Below are 25043 nucleotides of genomic sequence, written 5' to 3'. Positions count from 1 at the left end.
TGACAGCTGGTTATCGATGTCAGCAGCGGACGGGTTGGACAATGCAGAATCAATAAACCAGCCGACAAAAGGATGGCGTGCAGATTGCTATCAATAAAAGTGCTACAAGCAGCTATGTTTCAGGTACAATTTATTTTAATAGACATTTATTTTGAACTGGTTTTAGAATATTTGCTTGCAAAATTTGACCTGCGCTACGTTCTTCAACTCGTTGTCGGAGAATGTGACTTCGCAGTCGACCAAATCGTATTCAGCGCCGACAGGTGCCGAAACGCTGAATTCCCACCGCGTACGGTACCATGCTTGTGTGCGTGTGTGTGCGCGCACCGTGCGTATGTGTGTGCGTTCTTTTTGTGTGTTGTTGATAAACGTCAAAACTACAAAAATTTGATATTTTCGTGACGAGAGAATTGCTTCACGAGGGGTCCTGCCTGCACTACGACAACTCGCTCGGATCGGATCGCGATCGCGGGCCTGCAACAAGCGCGCAATCAAACCGCCCCACTGCAAACATATTTGCCAGTGAAATATGCGAAGGTAACGTTTCGGTTTGGCCCCGTTTTCCTTTCCACCGTCGCAGCGGTGGTGTGGTGGTGTGGGGCTGAATTTTTCACTTGCTACGGAGCTGCCACTCTGCCCTCCTCCGCTGGCGCCCTTCCCCTGGTGTGTGTGTGTGTGCGTGTACGATGAAGAGGAGGAGACAGTTGCGTCCGTGATTGCGTGCGTGCGTGCGTCCGTGTCTTTTTGGAAAGTGTAGAGGCTGCACTTCCCTTCGCTGGAGGGGCTGATGGTGACCACTCCACCACCCAACCTTGCCCGTCGAGCTGTTGGTACCCGTGGAACCACCCTCCCTACCCCCCCAAAGTGGAAGAGCTCAGGGGAAGGTGAAAAAATGTGCCCGTGACGGGTGGTGGTGCTGGTGGTGGCGGGTGCTTTGCTACAGGGTGACAGTGGCGACGGTGTGTTGTGGAATGAGAAGCAGAAGAAGCGAGAAAAGCAGGTGGAAAAAGTGGAACCGTGAAGCAACAAGAACGAACGCACTGTGAGACTGTGTGCGGGAGCGAAGCAATTGCATTGGTATGTGGAATATTATTTTCGTCGAGATCACCACACACAGGCAGGCAATAAAGAGAAAAAACGCGTGTGATTGAAATGGCAAACGGTGCAGGGTGTGTGTGTGAGGGGGAGGGAAGGGAGAAGTGGGGAAGAGAAGGGAGGAGTGAGAGAGGAATGCCAGTGATGGTGGTAGTAGTGGTGTGGTGGTGCACGATCATCGCGATGATATTCTAAGGGCAGAAATACTCGCGCACACACACACACAGCCATACATACACAACCACATGCACACACATGCACGATCGCGCTTCCACGACAAGGAGAAAACGCAGCGGAGAATATATTCGATAATCGCGCGGCTGACCGTCGAAGGGATTGTGGAATGTGGAATTGTGGAAGCAAATCCCACCGTGTGTCTCAGTGTGTGTGTGCGTGTGCGTTTGTGCTCTTTTAGCTGTGATGGTGTTGTGCGCGCGTGTAAGTGTGTGTGTGTTTGACTGTGTGTACATGTGTCGCTTTTTGTGTGGATGGAGCAGGCTACTGCGCGCGAGATACTTCCTGAAATTCGGTGGATTTGTAGCAGAAATTGTGTGTTTCACCCCTGTCCGGTGGTGGTCCGAGGAGTGGTCTGCCCATCCCACCCTCCCCCCCCCCTCACCCCCCTTGTGCCGGAGTGAAATAGTGGCCGATCCGATCTGGTCACCTACACTCTCGCACACACGCGCAGGGAGCTTTCGTCTCGCGTAAACAAAACTGGGAACGAAAATGGAGTACGCTGGTGGTGTGCGATGGCCTTAGCCACCAGTCCGCCGTGCAGCAGCACATTCCATCGATCGTACCGAGGGCGTGCTAGCGGTGAGGCTAGTGGCGAAGGGGAAGCGAAGGTGAGCAGTGTCGATGAAACAACGAATCTGTGGCGTAAAATGTGCATCAAAGCAAGCGAAATTGCCCACGAAAAGATCATCCTCCTCCCTCCGCCAGTGTGTGCGATCAGTCGAAGGAATCCAGTGCAGTGTGTGTATGTGTGCGTGTGTGTGGTTGTGGAAAAATCAATTTTCTGATGCATTGCAATGGGGCCCGCACGGTCGTCCAACGTCGAAGAAAGAAGGTCCAAAGCCAGTAAAAATCCAGCGGAGAGAGGGACACAAAGTAAAACTGCTCAGTAAAAAAAGAGGGACTTTGCCTCAGAGCTCAGGGGGAGGGGGGGGGGGGGGGCGGGACCCTACTGTGCATTCCATTGCCCCCTCCCAGACACGATGACATTTACGGCAAACGGTGGGGGAGCTAGGGGGAGCAGCGTGAAAATCCAATCGAATTCAATAACAATGTGCACACCCACCTGTGTACAGAATTGGTGCCAATCTGCTATTTTTTTCTTTTTCTGAACGTGAAATTCCATTTTCCTCCTGTCAATGAGTGTGCATCGTGTGCTCCGTAAATGATGATGATCCTCACGGAACTGGTCACTGCTCACGATGCTTCCGTTACGCATGAAAATCAGAGCAAATGGTGAAAATATGTAATATTTTTCTGCTGCATAATAAATAAAAATGCTGGGAAGGCCATCAAAAATTGCACTTTGCCTTCCACCATCCAACAAATGGAGCGCTGCCTTCATGGGCGGCGCGGGGCGGATCATTCTAACTGGCATAACGCAACGGATAAAAAAAAGATAAAAAGAAGAAGAAGCAGGGTAGAAAAAAACACTGCACACAGAAACGTGTGTGACGTCTTCTTCGTTTTTTTTCTCCCCTGCCAATCCGTGCCCGTTTTGCTTTCTCACTTTGCATTCCGTGCATTCCACGAATAATTAGAATAAACACGCATCGGTCGGTGTGTGAGCGTGAGCCCCCCCTCGCTCACATATACGTGTGTGGTGTGTGGTGTCCCGGAGACTGCGAGTGCTCTGTGCGCGCGCGACGTGCGGTGAGATGATGTGCGATGATGTTCTGTGCTGCGTGAGTCACACGCAATTTATGCAGCGAGCGAGGGCCCATACAAAGATGATCTCCGTTTCGCATTGCTGCCGTGTGTGTGTGTTGGTTGGTTGGTGATCCCGATGGGGGAGAGGGAGGGAGGAGACAGAAATTTGCTCTTATTTTGCATCGTGTTGCTGTGATTTCTCGTGTTGCAAAAAATAAATGGTTCTGCGTAATTTTGAATATGTGTGTATGTGTGTGTGTGCGTGTCTATTTCCACACATGCGGTGGAAAAGTCCGCATCCTAGCAACGGGGGAGTGTTTTCCTGGACAGAGGAAAGACAGCAGAGTATGCTTGGATTGAAACTGAAGTGAAAACAGAACTTCCCCCATAACTGATTGTGAATTCGTTATCATCCGCAAAGTGGCATTCCTTGCCTGGATTACTAATTTTCCATTCTCCTCTTCCATGCTCTCTTCTCTTACCACCCAGATCTAGGAAATAGCAATAAGTTATGCATATTATAATCCAGCATGAATGGAAAAGGCGGCAAAGTTCCGTTGTCGGTGGCTCGCCACTCGGCGTACAACGCGATAGCACTGGAGCAGATCAAAAACGAGTTGCAGCCGTACGAGACGAGCCAGCAAGCGCTGGGTGGTGGTGGTGGACAGGTAAGCGAACCAGCTCCGGCGGGGCTTTTGCCGCTTCCGCACTCTCGCGCTAATCCGATCCCTCATTTCGATCCACTTGCCTTCCAGCTCGTCGCACCGCTGAAGCGCAAACCGAGCATCGAGAAGGATGCGCCGCAATCGCCGCTGCACATGCAGCGCACTAGCCCGGCGCTGGACTCCGGTGCCGGCAGCTCCCGCTCGAACAGTCCCCACTCGCAGCAACCGTTCTCGGCGGCGCACGTGGTCGGCCGCAGCTCGCAGTACTCACCGTCGCCCTGCCCGACCAACTTCAGCGATGCGCCCCCGATTCCGCCGCCGCGCTGCTCCTCCACCCCGTCCACTCCTCAGCCGCCGAACCCGATGCATCTGCTGAAGCGCATGTCGCCCGCCTCGGTCGCGTCCGGCCGGAACGGGCAGTTTGGCGGCGCGGCCTCGCAGTCGCCGGCCCGCGGCTCCTCGCCGATCGCGAGCAGCGGCAACCATCCGGGGCTGCGGCAGCCGATCATCGTGCAGAACGGACCGCAGGTGCAGCAGCAGCTCAGCCAGCAGATGGCGGTGTACACAGGGAACGAGCCGCCGCCCCCGTACCCCCAGCTCGGGCCGTCCTCGCCGCCCAACTATCTGACGTCGTTCCACAGCCGCCAGAGCCCGACGCAGTCGTCCTCGGCCCAGTCGGACTTCCGCAAGAGCCCCAGCTCGGGCTTCTACTCGAACGCGTCGATCGGCTCGTCCAGCCCGATCACGGTGTCGCAGGGAGCGGGCGGCGGCGGCGGCGGCAGCGGGCTGCTGGGCGCCGCGATACAGCGACCGATCCCGCTGCAGCCGAAACCATCCGCCGTGCATGCGCCCGCCTCGAAAGCGGCCCAGCATCCGATCATCATGCACTCGGTGAAATCGACCCAGGTGCAGAAGCCAATCCTGCAGACGGCCGTCGCACCGGCAGCACCGGCCGGAGGCGTGCCCGGGACCAGCGGTGGCAGTGGTGGTGGTGGTGGTCATCCGCTGCACAACAATCCACCGCCGCCCTCGTACGCCGTGTCGGTGCAGGCCAAGCTAAACAAGGCTGCGTCCGGCTACGCAACACCGCCACCCCCCTCGCCGTCGGCCCTCGGGCATGAGGGTGGTGGGGCGGGCCGGCACGTCGGCGCTGCAGCCAGTGCAGCCGCGGGCGGCCCGGGCAGTGGCGTACCGAAGCAGCCCCTGCGCGCCAAACCATCGCTGCCCGGGCTGCAAAACGTGCTTCCTTCCAATGTGCCAGTGCAGACGGTCGGCGGTGGTGGTGGTGGTGGTGTCGGTGGCGGCACAATGAACGGCCAATCTTCACCCGCGCAACCACAGGCGCTGTCGGGCAGCAGCAACAATGGTGTGTCGAGCGGTAGCAGCACCGGCTCCCCGAACGATCCACCATCGTACGACACGACCATGATACTGCTGCAGAAGCATTCATCCCCCAAGAAGGAACCCCCGCCGGCTTATCTGCTGGACGGTGGCGGCGGTGGTACGCCTCCACCGTTACCACCCTCCCCACACTGTCCCCCGTCAGCGATGGAAATGGAGCAACAGCAGCAGCAACAGCATCGAAATAATGGCGGCAACAATCACCACCAGCAGTCATATCAACACCAGCAGCTGCAGCACCACCACCACCACCTGAATCATCATAATCATCTTCTGCATCATCAGCACCACAACGGGCACGGCAATGCCGACGGTGGTGGCATGGTGAACGGCAACGCGAACGGTGGTGGTGGTAGCGGAATGAACCAATCCAGCAACTCCAGTACCAACGGCAGCAGTAGTCACAACGCGAACGCTAATACGATTAACGGCAATATGAGTAATAACGCTAACGCAAATAACAATAACAATACAATGAATAGTATGCATAACAACAACAATCATAATAATCACGATCACGCAATGATGCACGGGGGCAGCAGCATCGTCAGCAATGGAAAGGTGGTACCGCCAAGCGGCTTGTCGCGAACGGTCGACGACGATCGGCACCATCACCATCTGCACCCTCATGCTACCAACGGGTTGATGCAGCAGCACCCGGCCGATCCGAAGCCCAAGGCACCGCACAAGTTGTCCGGCAGTAGTGGTGCGGCACAGCACACGTTTTCCGGTGCGCTGAAAACGCTCGGCGCGCTAATGGGAGGTGGCCAGCAGCAACAGTCACAGCAGCAGCAGCAGCAGCTCAACCACCAACACCACCAACAGCAGCAGCAGCAACAGCATGATGCCAAACAGCGTGGCATAGCGTCCACTGCGGCAAGCGGTGGTGTGCGTAGCAGCCTCATGAAATCAGTCCGCTTCCCGGGCACCGGTGGCAACACAAACAATAATGGGCCTGCGCCGGCCTACACGAACGGTGGCGGTGGGATGGACCACGGGACACCGAGTGGCAGCAGTACCGCCGAATCATCCCCTGCCACAACACCCACCTCGGCGAGTGGTGGTCGAACAAGCTCTGGAGGTGGAGGAGGAGGAGCTGAAGCTGGTAGCAGTGTTGCCAGTGGAGTCGGAAACGCTTCCACCAGTGGTGCCAGCAGCAGCGGCGGCGGCAGCGCTGCCGGTGGAGCTGCAGGTGGTGGTGCTGGAGGAAGTGGCGGTGGCGGTGGTGGGGAGGATAATCCGCGCAAGATCAAGCACCAGTCGCCGATACCGGAGCGGAAGAACCTGTCCAAGGAGAAGGAGGCGGAGCGGTCCGAGTGTAAGGTGAAGCACTACTCGCCCCAGGCGTACAAGTTCTTCATGGAGCAGCACATCGAGAACGTGCTGAAGTCGTACTCGCAGCGCAACTTCCGCATCAAGCAGCTGGAGAGCGAAATGTCCAAGCTCGACCTGCCGGAGGAGACGAAGATCGAGATGCGGAAGCTGCTGTGCCAGAAGGAAAGCAACTACATCCGGCTGAAGCGCGCCAAGATGGACAAGTCGATGTTTGCGAAGATCAAAACGATCGGCGTCGGGGCGTTCGGGGAGGTGACGCTGGTGAAGAAGATCGACACCACCAACCATCTGTACGCGATGAAGACGCTGCGCAAGGCGGACGTGCTGAAGCGCAACCAGGTCGCGCACGTGAAGGCGGAGCGGGACATTCTGGCGGAGGCGGACAACGAGTGGGTGGTGAAGCTGTACTACAGCTTCCAGGACAAGGACAATCTCTACTTCGTGATGGATTACATACCGGGTAGGTGGGGCAATCCGAGGGAGGGTGGGGGCTGTGGGTGCAGTGAGAGGTGGATGTGATTTAAATCGTGTTTTTGCTGTCGTGTCGCCCACCAGGTGGAGATCTCATGTCGCTGCTGATCAAGAAAGGAATCTTCGAGGAGGATCTAGCCCGTTTCTACATCGCCGAACTGACCTGCGCGATTGATAGCGTCCACAAAATGGGATTCATTCATCGGTGAGCAATTGGAGCACAAAAAAACAAATATTAAGGTATTAATGGACCTCTATCTTGTAACGCAAAATATCCTTACAGAGACATCAAGCCAGACAATGTGCTGATCGATCGAAAGGGACACATCAAGCTGACGGATTTCGGTCTGTGCACCGGGTTCCGATGGACGCATGATTCGAAGTACTATCAGAAAAACGGTATGTGGAGTGCTCAACTGTTGTATTATTCATCCATCAACAGCTAACCTAATAATCATCTGTGCGTATCCTTTTTCTTTTGCAGACCATGCCAGGCAAGATTCAATGGAAGCGTGGAGCAAGTTTGGTCCCGATATACCCCCACCACTAGAAAGGTAACCAGGGGAAACCATGCATTGGTTTGCGACCCAATTGCCCATGCTAACGTGATTCATCCATTCCATTCCATTGCAGGCGAAAGTTCCGTGAGAAAAACCGCGCCAAAGCACACTCGATCGTCGGCACGCCGAACTATATCGCACCGGAGGTGTTGATGCGTAGCGGCTACACCCAGCTGTGCGATTGGTGGAGCGTCGGCGTCATCCTGTACGAGATGCTAGTCGGACAGCCACCTTTTTTGGCAAATACGGCAGAGGAAACACAGATTAAGGTAGGTTCGATCGCGTGCACGATCATTCACGTTGTGTTGTGATTTTGGTTTTTGGCAATTCACACCCTTCCCCTATGCTTAGGTTATAAACTGGCGGCAAACGTTGCGCATACCGGTGGACGCGCATCTGACGCCGGAAGCGATGGACATCATACTGCGGCTGTGCAAGAACGAGGACGAACGGATCGGGCGAAACGTGGACGAGATCAAGTCGCACCCGTTCTTCCGCACGATCGACTTCACCAAGGACCTGCGCAGCCAGCAGGCACTGTACGAGCCGAAGATCAAGTACCCGACCGACACGTCCAACTTCGACCCGATCGATCCGGGCCGGCTGCAGGACTCGTCCTCGTCCTGCGACGAGAACGGCCACGGCAACCTGGACGAGGTGTGCGACAGTGGCAAACCGTTCCACCACGGGTTCTTCGAGTTTACCTTCCGGCGGTTTTTCGACGACGAATGTGATCACAAAATCACGCTCGACTCGAGCGAGGGACAGGCGGAAGCTATTTATGTATAAAAAAGTAATCATTACTACTAATATTATTAATCTATCTAATTATTATTGCCGAAACACACCTACCTATAGAGGGGCGCTTCTTAATCGTAACCTTTTTTTTTAGTAACTCTTCTAATCCACGCGCAAAGCCTGCGGAGCGCAGTGTGCGCTCGTGCTGCTATAACGGTTGTGCAGCAGCAGGTGTAAAAGGGAAGTAGAAGTTAGTATTGTGTGTGGGGGAAACGGAAAGAATGGCAATAGAGCGAGGGGTGATACCTTATCGCGTTAGAAAAGGATTTGAAAAACCAACGCACCCACATGAAAACAGGAATTTTAGATAGAAAAATGAAGGGGTTAATACAACACAAAGTGCTCTTAGAAACAAAACTATTAAAAACAAGATATACACACACACAAGCAAACGGGAAAATTGAGGCCTTTTTGGGAAGCGTGAGATGAGGGACAACGATATTTGCTAGTAAATTTACAACCACAAAAAAAACACGCTAAAAGATGATTGTAGGGCAAGGGAATGAGGAGAGAGGTTAGGGTGATAACGCATCAGTGCCGCTTCAGCTATATATATATACAGGTTTTTCGTTTTGTCGATGAATTAATATAACTATTATTATTTTATTACTTTTATACGCGAATTGTTGTACAGTGCAAATATGTGTGATTCTGGATTTACAGAGTATTTAGAAAGTAAGATTGGGGGGACGAGTGGAAGAACTAAGGAGAGAAACACACACAAACACACACCCACACGCAGCAAATGTGTGGTAGAAGATATATACAAACGAAACACTAGCAAAACCCGTATTCTGAAGCATAATAATACTCTCAGCAGAATCGAAAGCGTCAAATACGTTCAGACAATCGAATGTAAAGGTAAAGATAGAAACGAACTAAAAATGAGGTAAAACAAAACAAAAAAAGCAATGAAATAGTAACAAAAGAGATGAGAAATGGAAACACATCAAAGTAAATGCAAAGGTGAACAGGGCAGTGAATGGTGAGGGGGAAAACACACAGCTACGGCAAGGAGGTAACAACAAAGGAAAACACTTTACATACAACAGTAGCAGAAGCAAACTATTTTAAAAGCACGACGTGTTACAAGACGAAATAAAAGCAGAAGCAAACTCACTGGAAAACAGAACTAAAGTGAAGGAAAAAGAAAAAAAGGAAGAAATATGCATGTTATGTTGGTTTTTTGTTGTTGTTGATATATTAACTACCATGGAAAAAAACGGAATAGGAAAATGGAACCTTATTTTCACATCGGAAAAACGAAATCGAAAAAAAAAAACAAAAACAGAACATAGGAATATACACATGCAAGATAGCAAGATATCCTGGCACGCGGGAGAATAGGATTGGGGCCTTAACAGGACGGTTTTATCCGGTACGCGATAGCGAAAGAGCGACGAGCCACGCACGAGATAGATGGTACCTTTTTCTCATCACAAATAAAGAACGGAATAAAACAAAAAAAGCCAAAACGAACGAGTCAAACCGACGTCTCTCTCTCTCTCTCTCTCTCTCTCTCTCTCTGTCTTTCATCCCTCTCCCTCTCTCTCTCTCTCTCTCTCTCTCTCTCTCTCTCTCTCTCTCTCTCTCTCTCTCTCTCTCTCTCTCTTTCTCTTGTTGGCCTGCTCACGATGGAGCACGTCGATATGACCTGGCCCGGTTAACAATCATTCTCCAGGATGCTCGGTCCCTGACTGCAGCCTCCCATCCATGTCCGACAGGTCTCGCTTCACCTGATCCAGCCATCGAAATCGCTGTAGAGTTGGGTTTTATGAATCTTTCGTTGAGATTCATTCATGTGAATCTTCAGTGATGAGTGATTTGAATCTCGAGTCGAATCTTCAAAGATTCATGAATCTCAAAATATTGAATTTGCCCAATCCCACCTAAAACTTACTCGTTTGGGTTCAAGCCTGGCATCGACCGTCTCCTCGTAGCAAAACAAACTATCCAGTTGCGTGGTACTTTCCAAGTATTCTCGAAAGCCTGTATAGGCTGGCATGACCACGTAGGTGGTTACGCCAAGAACATAAGAATAATAAAAGCTCAAACTCTATGAATCCTAGGAGATTGATGAATCTCTTGAAATTCATGAATCCCTAGAGATTAGGGAACCTTTCAAGATATAAGAATCCTTTGAGATTCATGAATCTTTAGAGATTCATAAATATTTCGAGATTCATAAATCTTTTGAGATTCATGAATTTTTCCAACCGAGATTCAGATTCATGAATCTTTCCAACCGATATTCAGATTCATGAATCTGAATCAGATTTACCTAGCACTAGTTTGCTGTGCTTCCCTGCGCCTTATGCCGAACTGGGGATCGCTGTCGAACACCTTCTTGGTTCGCCGTACAGTTCAGCAAGCTCGTGGTTTATCCTTCTCCCCCACGCTTCATTCAACACACCGCCAAAGATGATCCAGAGGATACGTCGCTCAAACACGCCCAGAGCGTTTGCATCCTCCGCTCGGATGGTCCAAGACTCGTGTCCATAGAGGACCACCGGGCGAATCAATGTGCGATATATTTCACATTTCGTGCGGGCTCGAAGTCTTCTGGATCTCAGCAGTCGGTGAAGTCCATAGTGTGCACGATTTCCCTGCACAATGCGTCTCCGGATTTCGCTGCTGATGTCGTTGTCCAAAGTAACGACCGTCCCGAGATAGCAAAACTCCTTTACTACCTCGAGACTGTCGCCGTCAACTAATACGCTGCTTCCCAGATGGACTGAGTCTCCGGCAAACAGGTACTTCCTCTTCGTTGCATTCATTCTCAATCCAATTTTTGCTGCTTCGCGTTTTTATTTATTTATTTATTTATTTTTATTTTATTAATTGCTCGGCCACGTTGGGTTACAGCAATAGTGCTTACTGACTATAGTATACAATTATTCACGAAGGAGTTGGAAGGAGTTTATGGTACGGAAAAGGAGCGAAGACGGGATCGGTAGACAGGATAGGATATGTTGAAATCGAACAGATCAGAAGTACTATTAAAAGACGACATAGCTCTTACAAAAGGCTCATTGCGAGCAAAACGTGTACGACATATAGGTAACTGGAGACGAAAACGATAACGTAAGGTGCGACAAGGTGCATACAAATGTAAGCGCGACAGAAGTGAAGGAGTATCAATCGTATTGAGCAATATGCCAGCGACGAAAGAAGCCTGAGCGACCGAGAGGCGGTGCTCCAACTTGGCAAGGCCTAATAAAGTGCATCTATCGTCATACGAAGGAAGCGGAATAGAGTGATGACCCAGCGACCTACGAAATACGATCCTTGTAAAACGTCTCTGGATCCTCTCAATCCTTTGGATCAGAGATAGTTGAACAGGAGACCAGATGACACAGGCATATTCCAGTACGGAACGGACCCAACAACAATAAAGGGACTTAAGACAAAAAGGATCACGAATTTCAGTGGACATGCGACAAATATAACCAAGACTTTTGTTGGCCTTGTTGATGACATAGTCCGTGTGCTCCTTGAAAGAAAGACTCGGGTCAAAGAAGACGCCAAGATCCTTAGACAAGGACGCACGGGGAATAGGGGCATCACAGACACTATAAGCATGAGTTATACTTGTAGAAGATCGGAAGAAAGACAAGACAGAACATTTTTCAGGACACAGGACTAAACCGTTAGAAGCACACCATGTAGAGAATTTACAGAGCCAGGATTGAAGGACTAGACAATCAGCTGTAGAAGATACAGGAAGAAAAAAAAAAAATTTTAACGTCATCCGCATATAGCAAGAAGTCGTTAGGAGGAAGGATCGAAGTACAGTCATTGAGGAAGAGAATGAACAGTAAGGGACTAAGGACACTACCTTGAGGGACACCCGAAGAACTAAGAAAACATTCAGAGAAAGAGCCACAGATTTTAACTGCATATGAACGATTCTCAAGATAGGAGTTGAACCACGGCAATATAGAGCCACCGAAACCTAGTTTTCGAAGCTTAGCAACAAGTAATGATAGAGGTATACTGTCAAATGCCGCTTTGAAATCGGTATAGATAGTGTCTACTTGCTTACCACTAGACAGATAGTGATATAGAGAAGACAAAAAACACATTAGGTTGGTGGACACTGAGCGATTGGGCATAAAGCCGTGTTGTTCCGCAGAAATATAATTTTTTACACAAGGCATTACAGATAAATGGACAATTGACTCGAGGATTTTAGAACACGCACAAATAATAGAAATGCCTCTGTAGTTTGATGCTAGTGTGCGGTCACCTTTCTTATAAATGGGAACAAGCCAAGCTAGTTTCCATTGACTAGGAAAAATCCCTACACTAAGCGAGCGAGAAAAAAGACGAGTGAGAATAGGAGTGAGGGTATTGCCACATTTTTTCAAAACACAGGCAGGGATGCCATCGGTCGGGTGTACGCCTGACACACTTTCGCTGTTGGCCTGCCGATGATGTCGATGTCATCCACGAAGCTAAGAAATTGGAGAGACCGGTAGAGGATCGTACCACGGATGTTGTTGTCTCGCCCCGCGCTTTGAAGAGCAGACAGGAGAGTCCGTCACCTTGCCTCAGACTCCTGTGAGATACGAACGATTCCGACACTGCATCCCATTAATGGTGGCCTCTAACATCCGGATCTACTTCCCAGGTAAGTGGTACTGCTGCATGATGTTCCATAGCTCATTCCAGTCTATGGTGTTGTAGGCCGCCTTAAAGCCGATGAACAGGTGGTGCATAGGGAACTAGCGCTCTCGGCCCTTCTGGAGGTCACTTTCTGCCGTAGAGTGAAAAATTGGTCGGTGGTAGCAAGGGGCGTAAGTCTGCAGAACAGACTGTAGGTGGCATTCAGGACTGTGATGGCTCGAAAGTTCGAGCAATCCAGCCTGTCGCCCTTTTTGTAGACTGGATGAATGACACCCAGCTTCCACTTTTCCGGTAGTTCTTCCTGCTCCCAGATTTTCACGATCAGCCGATTCATTTCGACGGTAAGCCTCTCCGGCGCCATCTTGAAGAGCTCGGCCACCAGTCCATCGCTGGCAGCAGACTTATTGCTCTTATGCTGCTTGATGGGGCTGGCAATTTCATCCAAAGATGGCGGGGGCACCTCGTCGTCGGCACCAATGTTGTCGCTGGTGTTACTGCTGTGCTGTTGCTGTGGTGGTTGCCTTGTTCTGCCACTTACTCCAGCCTCTCCTACCTGCGCTCCATTTAGGTGTCCTTCGAAGTAGCACTTCCACCTTTCGATCACCTCCCGCTCTCCTGTCAGGCGATTTCCTCCCACATCTCGGCACATTGCGCTTTTAGGAGCAAATCCGCTCCGTGCCTCCTTCAATCTCCTGTAGAACAAGCGGGTGTCCCCCGGGTGCGCGGGTGTGCTGCTACACACTTTCACCGGTCCAGTTTGAGCCACGGGATAGGCTGACTCCGTTGGCTGTTAATCACGGTGAGTTTCTGGCGTAGCTTTCGAACCAACGCTTGATGTTACTTATGTACCAGCGAGAATTTTCTCAAAAGGGTAAGAAAATAGAAAACCGTTGCAAAATCGTACAGTTTAAATAATGTTTATTGGCAGTTTCTGCGAGCTTCTTACTAAGCACTATATTATGATAAATGCAAACAATCGAGCGATCACGTGTATCATTGATCAGGAATCAAGCCGCTCTTTGGTAGCGCGGCATGATCCAGTAACGATCATTCCAGCACGATCACGTCGTCCGGATCATCCATCGGTTTGGGTTTGGTGTTGGACGATGGGGGACCCTGCTTCGGACCGGTGGCACCTTCACTTTCGCGCGCTTTGTTCGCCTTTTGTCGCTCGGCTAGCTTTTGCTGTAAAGTTTTCGCTTGCTGCTGGCTGGGCCTTAGGAAAAAGACCGGGAGAAGATCCATTAAGAGCAAATAGGAAAGAGCGAACTGCAATTTAATAGTTAATCCCTTACCCAACGCCCATCGTATGCGCCGCCATCGACGGAGAGGATCTTCCAGCACCACCACTGCCGCTACCGATCGCCGGCTTCGCCCCTCTGCTGTAACCGTCGGCTTGGAATGCTCCCGACGCTACTGGTGTGATCGTTGCACTGATTCTTGGCATGCCACCCGTCGTGGTGGTGGGACTAGCAGTGAAACGACTTCCTCCTGCTGGACCGATCGGACCGGAACCACTACTACCACCAGCCCCAGTACCTGCTGCTGCTGCTGCCATACTCACCATTGCGGCCTGCATCGCCATCGTATTGGTGCTGGAGGCTTTGTTCGATTGCTTTGCCGATTGCTTTCGGCCACCGCCACCACCACCACCACCCGTTGCCGTTTGCTGCGTGGTACGGTCACCGCCTTTCATGCTCATCAGCAGCGAGCGTGCCATGGTGGGATACTTTTGCAGCAGCTCCGCATAGGACGCTAGCAAATCCTTTGGCAAGGATCCGGCCCCGACACCCAGCCCGGCGGCGGTGGGGAGCGTTTTATCCGTTCGGTTGACGTTCACCCCGGTGGCTGGTTTACTGCCGCCTGCCATTGGAGGTTGCACGAGGACGGGTTCGATCGACAGGCCGGGCACGCCGAGCTGCGAGATGGCGGTTTGATGCGAGTGCACCGGTCTGCTGTACGGTGTCGGGCGCGACTGTTGGCCCGCGGCGTTACCCGCTTTACCCTTGCCCTTCGTTTTGCGGCTTCCCGCCTGCTCCTTGTGCCGTGCCGGTATTGGTCCCTCCGATGGGGTAATGGTAAGGATCGGCGATGGTGAGGAAACGCGCTGCGACGCGCTACCGAACGGTGAGGACACGCGTGCATCCTTCTTCGTTGGCAGTGTGCCCGTCAGCGTGGACATCGGAGTGAGCGTAATGGTGGCAAGCTGGTGCTGCTGGTGCGGCTGGTGCTGCTGCTGCTGCTGTGGCAGTTGATCGAGGTTAATGGAAGTGATCGTACTGCTGGCAGCTGATTTGCCACCGGAAGTCTTTTTACTTCCACCAGCTGCTGGCGGTTGATAATCCTTTCCAACCATTCCTTTCTGCAGCCCGGCCGGCAATGGAGGCAGTGGAGAGGGCGTAGAAGTGCTCCGATCGGTATTGGGGGACATCGACACTGCCTGTTTTTGCATTTTCAACGTAGCTGTGCATAGAAGAAAATGTTATGAAAATGAGTGCAATGTGCGCGCGTAACTGCTCAACTTACTCAAATACTCGTTCAGGGCGGCAGTCATCATTGGATTGGTACCGAGTGATGCGATGTTTGGGATTGTACTGAAGAGCTTAAGATACTGTTGAAACAGGGCGGCAGGATTGGTGGTCGACGATGAAGCAGGCAATTGTTGCGCTAGTGCACTGACCGCTGGCAACGGAGCAGTCGAACCGGTCGGCATCGGTAGAAGCAGTTCGTTCGGGGACGTTGCGGAGAATGCCATCGATTTCGTTGTGGTGGTCGTTGACGCGCCTCCCATCGTCGGCATTGTGCTGGCAGCGGAGGAGGTGATTTTAGAGCCGCTGGCACCGGCGGTCGAGGTTGCTGCGGCATCGTGCATGATTGGCGTGATGGTTACACGGGACGAAAGCTCTGACATCATGCTGGACACGCTGCTTCGAGCGTATTGCCCCGATGGACCGGAATAGCCTTGCTGCTGAACAACCGTCTGTTCCACGCTCGACGATGTAACGATGGTGGATGCTGCTGCGGGCAGCGAAGGGTTGACCGCACTGGATTTGGTCCCACCCAAGCGTCTGTTCTGTTTCGTCAGCCCGGGAATAAAATTCTGTTGCAGGTAAAGTAACAAAAAGGCGAGTTTTTTATGTATCACAGTAAAAAAGGATAGCCGAGCCTCTCTTACCGCAGATATGGGCTGCATCGGTACGATCATTGTTGCAGGAAGTTCGCCACTGGTGAGCGTCTGCTTCGAACCATTGCCACCATTGCCTGAAGCACCCGCCCCTCCAGCCCCTGTGCCACTGGCCGCATTTTGCTGCTTTTCCTGCGTCTTTCGGTAGTTGATTTCGTACGTGCAGAGCTTTACGGCCAAATCGAGCAGGCTGGCATTGTCCGGCAGTTTGAGGCCCTTGTCGCTAATGAACGCTCGGTACGCGTCGATCAGTACCGTCGCAAACAGCGGCTCCTTGGACTGCATGTGCTTGATGATCTTCCGGTACGCCTTGTACACGTCGACCATTAGCGAGAGCAGCTCGGCATCGTTGTGCCCGTCGGACGCTTTCTTCAATATGCTGCGATACACCTGCACACAGAACAGTATCGCCTGCTGGACTAACTCTTTCCGCTCAAAGTCATTTAAATATTTCCTATCCGGAAAAAGGGGGAAACACTCGCATTAGCAGTGGGTCAAATGGAGATGGTGGACCATGTCACTTACTTGTCCGGTTCCGGTGTGCGCTGCAATTGAAGTGCCAACTCCAGCAGCACTTCATGCTCGGAAAATTCTTTCAACGTTTCCATCAGCACGATAACGCATTTCGAGATGTGTGAGGCAAAGTTACCCGGCCGATCGATATCCGATGCAGGAATACGCCACAAACCCTGTAAATGGATCGAGACGGTACATTTAAAGCTCACCCACTACTTCAAGCGTACGGTGCGATCTTACATTGAAAAAGTTGGTCGTCTTCCGTTCGGTAAACAGTCCAGGTATTTGATTGCCGAGCGTGGTACGATACGTGCCGAGCAGCAGCTGGCGGGCACTTTCGAACGACTTAGTCGCACCGGGCGCATGCATGAAATGATGTATGAGCCGGTACATCGATTTGTAGTGCTCGGGGAAGCGCGTTATGCACTCTTCCAGGTTCTTAATGCACAGCTTGAAGATGGTATCCCTCTGCGCGGGGCTGATCGTTTGTTGGTTCTAAAATGGTGAGAATGATTCAAATGCGCCGTTAGTACTTTTTGCCGAAGAAGTTCGTCTGTTGCTTTGCATTACGTACAATAAGCTCATCATCCGTCGAGGTGCTATCACTGTCCGAGTCGGACGACGAATCCGTATCACTGTCGGACGAATCGCTGCTCGACGAGGACGTGCTAGTCGTGGTCGTAGTGGTGGTCGTTGTGGACGTAATTGCGCTTTCCTGGGATCCGCGGCGCAGCGCCGGGTTTTGCGGATCGCCCAGCTGTTTCAGCTCCTCCACCCGGATGTGTTCGAGCATGCGGCCCGCTGGAGGAGGCGGATTCGCACCAGTGGTGGCCGGTGAAGGTACATTCTCATCTTCCACCACTAGCACATCATCCGTTGCCGGTTGTGTTTCGACCGGTTTCGGACTGTTTAGCGTTGGAGTAGTACCACCCGCCTGTTGTATCGGTGCTTTGTCACCTTCGTCGACTGTTGTAGGCGCGTTCGATGCCCCATCGGGTTGCACTGCTGCTGTTGTTGTTTCACCCGACTTGCCCACCTTCGGCGATGCAACCGAAACGTCCATTTCGACCGGTCCTCCCGCATTGCCACCGTTTGGCGAGATCTTTCGCTTGAGCATGGTTTCGTTAATTTTGGCACGATTCACCGCGAACGGACTGGTGGACAGCTCCTTCAGCGTGCGCAGAAACAGCCGCGACGTTTTCTTGTTTATCGGCGAGTGCTGCTCCACGTACTTCATGATGGCCGCGTTGATGCGGTAAAATATCTCCAGCGCTTCGATCGCCAGCTGGGACGGGCTGCTGTGATTGATCTTGATCGGATAGGTCGCATTACACTCGTACAGATATTTGGCCGACTTGAGGTAGTGGGTCAGATAGACGGCCGGGTGTTCCTTCTTCTTTTCCGCTATCTTGCCCAGCATGTAGTGATGCAGCCAGATTTCGTCCTCGTGGTTCGGCCCATTGTCCTGGTTCGGTTGCAGCTGCTGCTGTTCATCGATGCCGTCTCCGGCCGCGCACAGCTTGATCAGGCTTACCTTATTGAAGCACGTGAATGCTATATCGAGACAGCGCTCCTTGTGCGTTTCTACCAGCGCGAAGCTGTGATGGAAGAGGATCCACAAAGGGGTCAGTTAGGCAGTGCTACGTCATTTTATCAGTGCGAATAATGTACCTTTCCATGGACAGTGTGTCACTCAGCAGCTTGAGGCTGCGGGAACAGAACGAATGAATGTTGTACGCGAAGGAACCGTACTCGATCCACAGCTGCGAGTCTTCTTCGTTCAGCTGCAGGCACTGATCGAAACACTTCATCCCGTTGTCAGTTTCGTCTAGAAATTCCTGCAATCTGGAACAATAAGACACACACACACATACACCGCTGGTTACACACACACATACACCGCTTCGTTTTTGCACAAGCGTTTCCCTGCCACTTACGGTATTACTTCCGTTGAGTTGAGCTTCGTTTCAATTTTGCTCGCCTTGGACAGCGATATGCCTGCCCAGGAATCGAACCGCGCTGGTTCCAGGGCCAGATCCATCACGTAGTACTTGATCGCCCGGGTAAAGTCCTGAGTTTTGAAGTAGAAATCAGCCAGCAGATAGAAGATTGGCTTTACTTCGCTCTGCAAAATGTTCGCGCCCTCGGGCAGCGTGTTGCCCTTGCCATCGATGAACTCCGATATGGGCCGGGACAGTTTCATCATATTGATATCGCTCGGTATCAGCAGAATGATGCGCTGCAGCAGCGCTTCCATGTCGGTTGAGATCGATTCTAGCCTGGAATTTAATGTGAATAGTTATATTGAACCCGCTTAATACAATCACCGACCCCACACGCCGCTCACATACTTGTAGGAATTAAAATCGGGCAGTCGGTCGGGTCGATAGAGATCAAACAGTTGAATAGCACGCTCCCAGGTAAGCGATACCTGTGCAGCGCAGTGATCTTGTATGTGCCGGAGCCGAGGTCTTTTTTGCGGATATCCGTACAGGCAGTACGTCACCTGTTCGAGATATTCGTTTAAAATCTCGCGGAAAGGTTCCAGCATTGGTGAACGAATTTTGGGTACCACGACGTCGAGTGTGTGAAACAGCAGTCCACTGTCGCCCTTGGAGCACCAGTTTTTCCTGTGCGGCGAGAAAATAAATACGCGAATGCAATAAAAGCAGGATTTAACCACTCCCGGGCGATTCTTACTTTCCGAGCAACTCATGAGCAACGAAACACATCATGATCGAATTGCACAAACGCTCTGGCTCCAATTCTAACGCTCCACTTTGATCGGCTATTGCCGGCGTACGATTTAGCTTAACCGAACTGTCCATATCGTCTTGTCTGTAAAAGCAGGGTGAGGGTTTGCATAAATGACAGTGTACAATTAGCTGTCCGCAGCCTTTGACCGCAATACCTTTCCAAGATGTAGTAAAGAACGATCCACGCTCTCCAGCATTCGATGAGACATAGCTGGGCGGTGTAGTTCTTCTCACCGCTCGGGTCCAGCTGATGGGTGAGCAAACGATGCAACGATTGAAGGAGACGCGATAGATTTTTGCCCAGTATATCAACTGAAAGAATACAAAGGTATGATTGTTTAACAAAACCCGTCACTATTTAGAGAGCCCCGCAACACGCACTCATCACCACCCCTTCCTGCTTGATGATGGACTCGATGTACAGCAGCGCAAAGTTAATATTATTCGCCCACATTCGCGACATTTTGCTGTCGTGCTGTACCGGGGCAGTAATAAACTGCTGGACAGAGTAGGTGAACGATTTTTCCGACCAGAGAAAACATTCCTGAAGTTAGAAATAGCGCGAAAGAGAAGGGTAAATATCGTTACCAATCGTTGATTGCATATAAAGAGCAATCACGCGTGTTACCTCCATTTCCGCCATATTCCAGAGCGATTCCAGCAGCATTTGCATTTGAATGGTGAGGCTGAGAATCGTTTCATTTGGATTGCCAACCGATGTGTAGTAGCGTAAGGTATCCTTCAAGATATCAACCACCTGCTCATGTTCCCCGGCATCGTAGTGACGCTTAACGCGCTCGATGCGTAGCTTCCGTTCAGTTTCGCCGATCAGCTCACGGACCGAGCTGCTGCTGATGCGCGTGTTTGCCTTCTGATTTGGAAAGCTTAACTCTACGCGTGAACCATCCGACGATTCGACGAGCTCTTGAATCTGTAAAAGTTACAATTGCCGTGGATGAAAGGTTCAGCGTAAAAAAAATCTACAAATGGTATCGAGAATTTCTTACCGTATAAAGGTTATCTAAAGCTAAATCAAACTTTTGCATACTGCAATCCAGAATGTAGGCAATCCACAGCAGTCGAATGCGATACAGCATCACGATTTGCAGATTGGGTAAACTGTCCACATAGAAACGGCAGCGATGGAATACTTCCTCGTCGAATTGATCAAACACACTGGAAAGGATTGGAGCATTGAAACATTGGCATGCCATTTTACTAATTTCGATGTCGTTACACCCTAACATACCTGTTTGTATCCTCCTCACGACACTTTGCCAACCCTGCATCGAGCTTCAGTTCCAGATGAAACAGCGTGATTTGAAAGATCACTTCCAGCCGCTCCTCGGACAGTTGATTCCATGCATCGTAATCGGTAAACTCCACAAAGAACGAGTGTACCTTCAGGTACAGTGTGCGGAGTTCTGGCTTCATCGCAACACCCCAAGATTTAGAAACGTGAGCTAAAAATCCGTACATTAACGCGTACACGTCGATGTCGTTTTTCTGAGCGATATAAAAAGTGTGTGTGTGTGTGTAAGAATTAACAGTCCCGCCAGTGAATGAAACATTGCAATATTACCTTCATTTCGGCGATAAAGTTATGCAAATCACATTCACTGCAAAAGTCCAGCTGTGTAGTAATCTGTTGGACATGTTCTTTAGGTGAGCCGGTTCGATTTCCTTCTTCCTGCTTGTTTACCGTTTCCCTTTTTAGCTCCTTTTCCTCTTCCACCGTGAAAGGCGAATCTTTGAATTGTAGTTCCTCCCTGCAGAAAAAATGCGCAATTATTTTGCGAAATTGCTGCAAGAAAGGGCACACAGCGCACTTACGAAAGGTGCTGTTTCACGGCCTGCTTGAAGAATGAGTCCACCGTAGCGTCGACCGGATCATTCACCTCCTGTACGCTCTTCTTTCGGGTCGAGCGGCGATTTTTGTGCCATCCCCATTGCTCCAGAATTTTTAGCTCCGAGCCCCGTCGCCGTGCCTTGTTTTTGGCCTGCTCGTTGGCATCTGTGCAGTGGATGGAAACATGATTGTTTATAGTATAATACACTACGCATCGTTTGCACCTATCAACTCGTCTTACCGACTCCGGAATCAGCACTATCAGCAGCTGATGTACCATTACCATTGGTTTCATCGTTACTTTTCACTGCACCCCCGGCACCATTCGCATCGTTAGCTTCTTCTGCAACAAAATGTGTAAAATGGTGTCAAATGCTGGGCACATTATGCTTGCTCCGGCTCTCAGCACTCACCACACAATTCATCCTCTTCCGTTTCCATTCGATTGTCGTCCTTTGCAGTCGATACATCAGCGGCAGATTCGGTCGGTAGCGGTGCCATTTCCACATCATCTTCCATAGGTTCCGGTTGCTCCTTCCGATGTTCGCAGAACAGTGCGTCCGTGTCAACTATAAATACACATTTCTATGCAAAAGATAAAAGTCATGTATGAGAGAAACATAAAAAAAGATTATGCTACACATCTTACCAGATCGAGCTCCTCCATAAGACAGTTCACCTGCACCAACGCATTGCCGATCGTTTCGAAACTGAGATCATCGATTTTCAGCACATTTTTAAGCGTCTCCGGCATGGCGGTAATGTCCACCGGCTCCTCTGCCGGGTGGCACGGTTTGAACAGCTCATCGAACGTTTCCAACGCACGGGCCAGTGGTCGTTGTTTCTCCGCCTCGGTGAAATCAAACACCGGTGGCACGGTGAACACGGTATCCAGATATGGAAGGGTGGATTTAAACCGTTCCCTGATCGCTCGCAGCACATCCACGTACAGCTTGTTGCGGCCATCCTTCCGATGGCATTGGCTGGCCCATCCGTACGCTTCCACCACGTTCGAGGCGCTGCAAAACACGCGCAGCAGCCCCTCCATGCTGGGCCAGTGATTTGGGTTGCGCTTGAGACACTTTTCGAAATACAGCTTCGATATCTGCAGATGGCCCGTCTTCAGTGCCATGCGCGCCAGCCGGGACATGGTGTACACATCCGTCTCGTCGAGATCCATCGCCTTCATGAGAAACTCGATGGCGAGCCGGTCGTTGCCCTGCTCTTCGTAGATCAGCCCAATGTTGCGGTAGCAGTTGTACTTCACCGCAAACAGTTTGCTGTCCGTTTGGGTGGAGGCGACCTAGAACGATACAAATGGGGTGTTTTGTGTTTTGAAAGCGGTTCCAAGCGGCTTCGTACGCCCGGCGGCTCATACATCGTTGATGACTTGAGTGTCCAACAGCTCCAGCAGCAGCTCCAGCGCATCTTGCTGCTTGTTCTCATTTTTCATCTGCAGGGCGCGCACATACTCCGAGATGGCAATGGTTTCCTAGAAGGAGAAGAAAGTTACACTGAAGGTGATGCCGATGATGCTGGCGGAAACACACCCGCCGCGGGGAGTGTAAACAAACGATGCACTTCACCTACCTCTGCTTCCTTCGTCACTATTAACTCCGTATCGAATCCATTGCTATCCTCGTCGGATTCTTCCTCGTTTAGTGCTGAAATCCGAATCATTTCTAAATGGATTTATCTTATGATTCGTTCGTTCGCGTGACTGCCCGAGTTTGCGATGGCGGCAAAAGCGACTTTGTTTACATGCCTTCGGTGACCCTTTTGCAAAAAAAAACACCGCTTGTCACTGCCAACTTAAGGTGACGGATAATGAGCGCAAAAAGTGTGACAGCTTTTCTACACGGAACGCTACAAATGTCGAAAACGATCGGATTTGCGGTACGTTTAGCTTTGAAACGTAAATCGTGAACCACATTTTATTCAAAAGCTTTCTTGCTGTCATCAATTTAACATAAAGCAATTTTATTTATTTATTTTTAAATTAGTTTTATAGAAGCGTTGGGCCTTTTGGCTGACATTCGCCTGTGGGATCATAAAACAATGAGACACAAATTTCCATTGGAAGGTGTAAGTCTAGCGTAAATTTATTAAATACAGTTAGAAGCGCTCGTAAATATTAACATAAACAACAAAAATATATTGGAAGGTTCAATAAACATGCTCACGCGGCGCCACTGAAAATGCCTCCTGCCCGATAATAAGCGCACCATCATATTCCTCCAAACTCCAAGCGTTCCGAGCAATCTAGCTACTCATCTGCAGCAGGGCATTAATCACTGCATCGCGGTCTTGATTGTTGGCCACGGCGACCGATTTAATCACTTCCTTGTCGACCTGCGGGAACATCTCGTGTATGCGCGTCAGATCGTCGTCCGTCAGCACTGGAGGCGGTGGTCGGGCTACCTGCGGCTGGTTCGGTGCCACGAACACAGGCATCGGGGTACCGGTGGCCACATTCGGTACCAACACGACCGGTGCATTGGTCTGTATCATGCGCGGTTGGACGACCATGTTCTGGAAAGGGGGAAAAAAAGATCCAATGAGCTCGAAGCTGATGCATGAAATCTCCTCGCTTTCCCTACTACTTACATTAAAGCTCATCACCATGTCGAGGCTACCTTCCAGCCCTTCGCCCTGCTTACCGCTCAGCGGATACCAGTCTTCGTGCGTTTCGCCCCTCAGCACCGACTGGGGGATACGAATTTCGGCCCAGGCAATCAACTCGTCCATCGAAAAGTTACACTCGTCGTAGATCTCGAGCGCAATCGTGTCGACGCCGGCCGGCAGCTGACAGTGTATGACCCGATTCCAGCGTGGATTGCGACCACCGTTCGGTGCCGTCTGCGTTTCGTACACAAAGTGGCCCACCCGCAGACGCACGTACGGATCCATCCGGGTAATGCCGTAGTTTTTCACCAGCTTCGCCTGCGCGATGGTGATGCTCAGGCGTCCGACAAAGTTCGGAGCCTACGGTAGATGGAGGTGTGCGAGAAATGAGAAACAAATTGGGTACAGTGTGAACATTCGTGTATGGGCGTACTTACCATATGGGGCGTGTACGTATTGTGGTAACTTTGAAGGGCCAGTGCGGCCTGCCTGTCCGATACCTCCTGAATGTCTTGCGCTGTCGTAACACGCAAAAACTCATCCGGCAGCGGTCCAAGATAAGCCTGCAAATGAAACAAACAGAAGGTTCTAGATTACACCCGGCCGTAAAAATGCTGCCCTGCAAAGGTAGAATCGGGAGCAACGTGATAGTGTAATGCTTTTCCAGAAGTATGTTCCAGCTACACTGCAAGTCATTCCCACCTGCGGTGAGATGCATTTGAAAGGTTTCTTGTCACCAACGAGCAACACCGCAACAATTACAAAGCACAGAGACTAAGTGGAATCACGGCACTTTGTGTTTGAGATTGCACGTTTTGCATAAGATCAGTCTAGCCTTTAACGAAACGGTCCTACACAGCCCAGTTGGAACATGAATCATATCAACAATGTGTACAAATTACATTTTTTTATCGCTGATAAAGAACGACGTAGATAGATAGGGGGTAGAATGCTGCCCTCCCCAAAACCGCTGCGTACGGCAAGGGTGCAGGGGGTGCGACAAGAAAGATATCGATATTTAGGCAATTTACCCGCTTCCAGTGTTCGTTAGATCTTGGCGTCACTTCCTCCATGGCTAGGGACAAAGCAAAGTCCGTAAACACAGGTCTTTTTTTCACTTGCTATCAACAAAAATACAACACCACCGCCAGCTGGATTTACAGATATGGCACGAAAGAGACGGCATCTGCCAGGTCGGGTCAACAGCGGGCTTTCCCTCATTCGCCATATTGGATTCTGGTGTGACAACTGAGTGAAGTAAACATCAGAAACAAA

General features: G+C 50.9%; 3 protein-coding genes across 12 annotated transcripts; 1 reads left to right on the top strand and 2 right to left on the bottom strand.

Annotated features, from left to right (window-relative positions):
- Nucleotides 1–48: 48 nt before the first annotated feature.
- Nucleotides 49–9688, top strand: LOC1274280 (serine/threonine-protein kinase Warts). Of its 10 annotated transcripts, none has more exons than XM_061650815.1 (8): nt 49–537; nt 3469–3647; nt 3735–6840; nt 6936–7056; nt 7135–7250; nt 7336–7405; nt 7485–7680; nt 7763–9688. In XM_061650815.1, exons 2-8 carry the CDS (start codon nt 3510–3512, stop codon nt 8198–8200), a joined length of 4185 nt encoding a protein of 1394 aa, XP_061506799.1. In that variant the 5' UTR covers nt 49–537; nt 3469–3509; the 3' UTR covers nt 8201–9688. The 10 variants fall into 10 exon arrangements, with proteins under 10 accessions (XP_061506799.1, XP_061506802.1, XP_061506804.1 ...); XM_061650818.1 differs by having other exon boundaries at nt 364–1533; XM_061650820.1 differs by lacking the exon at nt 49–537 and adding an exon at nt 697–884.
- A 4051-nt stretch (nt 9689–13739) lies between these two features.
- LOC5667400 (calcineurin-binding protein cabin-1) lies at nt 13740–22932 on the bottom strand. The gene is made up of 23 exons (XM_001688384.3): nt 22734–22932; nt 22522–22635; nt 21793–22446; nt 21557–21728; nt 21385–21486; nt 21128–21308; nt 20877–21063; nt 20544–20800; nt 20302–20470; nt 19923–20225; nt 19676–19838; nt 19450–19606; nt 19239–19376; nt 18890–19168; nt 18476–18817; nt 18210–18383; nt 17113–18136; nt 16779–17033; nt 16548–16711; nt 16014–16476; nt 15365–15938; nt 14134–15301; nt 13740–14054 (listed from the first exon to the last, which is right to left on the bottom strand). Exons 1-23 carry the CDS (start codon nt 22821–22823, stop codon nt 13886–13888), a joined length of 7299 nt encoding a protein of 2432 aa, XP_001688436.3. The 5' UTR covers nt 22824–22932; the 3' UTR covers nt 13740–13885.
- A 287-nt stretch (nt 22933–23219) lies between these two features.
- On the bottom strand, nt 23220–24970 carry LOC1274278 (toll-interacting protein). Its single transcript, XM_562476.4, has 4 exons — nt 24800–24970; nt 24206–24331; nt 23751–24128; nt 23220–23675 (listed from the first exon to the last, which is right to left on the bottom strand). Exons 1-4 carry the CDS (start codon nt 24839–24841, stop codon nt 23406–23408), a joined length of 816 nt encoding a protein of 271 aa, XP_562476.4. The 5' UTR covers nt 24842–24970; the 3' UTR covers nt 23220–23405.
- Between the last annotated feature and the right edge of the window lie 73 nt (nt 24971–25043).

This window comes from Anopheles gambiae, chromosome 2 (genome assembly GCF_943734735.2).
Source record: "Anopheles gambiae chromosome 2, idAnoGambNW_F1_1, whole genome shotgun sequence".
NCBI classification, from domain to species: Eukaryota; Metazoa; Arthropoda; class Insecta; order Diptera; family Culicidae; genus Anopheles; species Anopheles gambiae.
This window is presented reverse-complemented; position numbering and strand designations above follow the sequence as displayed.

Excerpts from the sequence above, each read along its gene's own strand:
- LOC1274280 (XM_061650815.1), top strand. The coding sequence starts at position 3,510 with ATGAATGGAAAAGGCGGCAAAGTTCCGTTGTCGGTGGCTCGCCACTCG. Across the intron at positions 7,251-7,335 it reads GAAGTACTATCAGAAAAACG|ACCATGCCAGGCAAGATTCA; the intron begins GTATGTGGAGTG and ends TTTCTTTTGCAG. Across the intron at positions 7,681-7,762 it reads CAGAGGAAACACAGATTAAG|GTTATAAACTGGCGGCAAAC; the intron begins GTAGGTTCGATC and ends CCCTATGCTTAG.
- LOC5667400 (XM_001688384.3), bottom strand. The coding sequence starts at position 22,823 with ATGATTCGGATTTCAGCACTAAACGAGGAAGAATCCGACGAGGATAGC. Across the intron at positions 21,487-21,556 it reads GGAAGAGGATGAATTGTGTG|AAGAAGCTAACGATGCGAAT; the intron begins GTGAGTGCTGAG and ends ATTTTGTTGCAG. Across the intron at positions 18,384-18,475 it reads AACTCAACGGAAGTAATACC|ATTGCAGGAATTTCTAGACG; the intron begins GTAAGTGGCAGG and ends TTATTGTTCCAG.
- LOC1274278 (XM_562476.4), bottom strand. The coding sequence starts at position 24,841 with ATGGAGGAAGTGACGCCAAGATCTAACGAACACTGGAAGCGG. Across the intron at positions 24,332-24,799 it reads CTAACGAACACTGGAAGCGG|GCTTATCTTGGACCGCTGCC; the intron begins GTAAATTGCCTA and ends TTTCATTTGCAG. Across the intron at positions 24,129-24,205 it reads ATACGTACACGCCCCATATG|GCTCCGAACTTTGTCGGACG; the intron begins GTAAGTACGCCC and ends CATCTACCGTAG.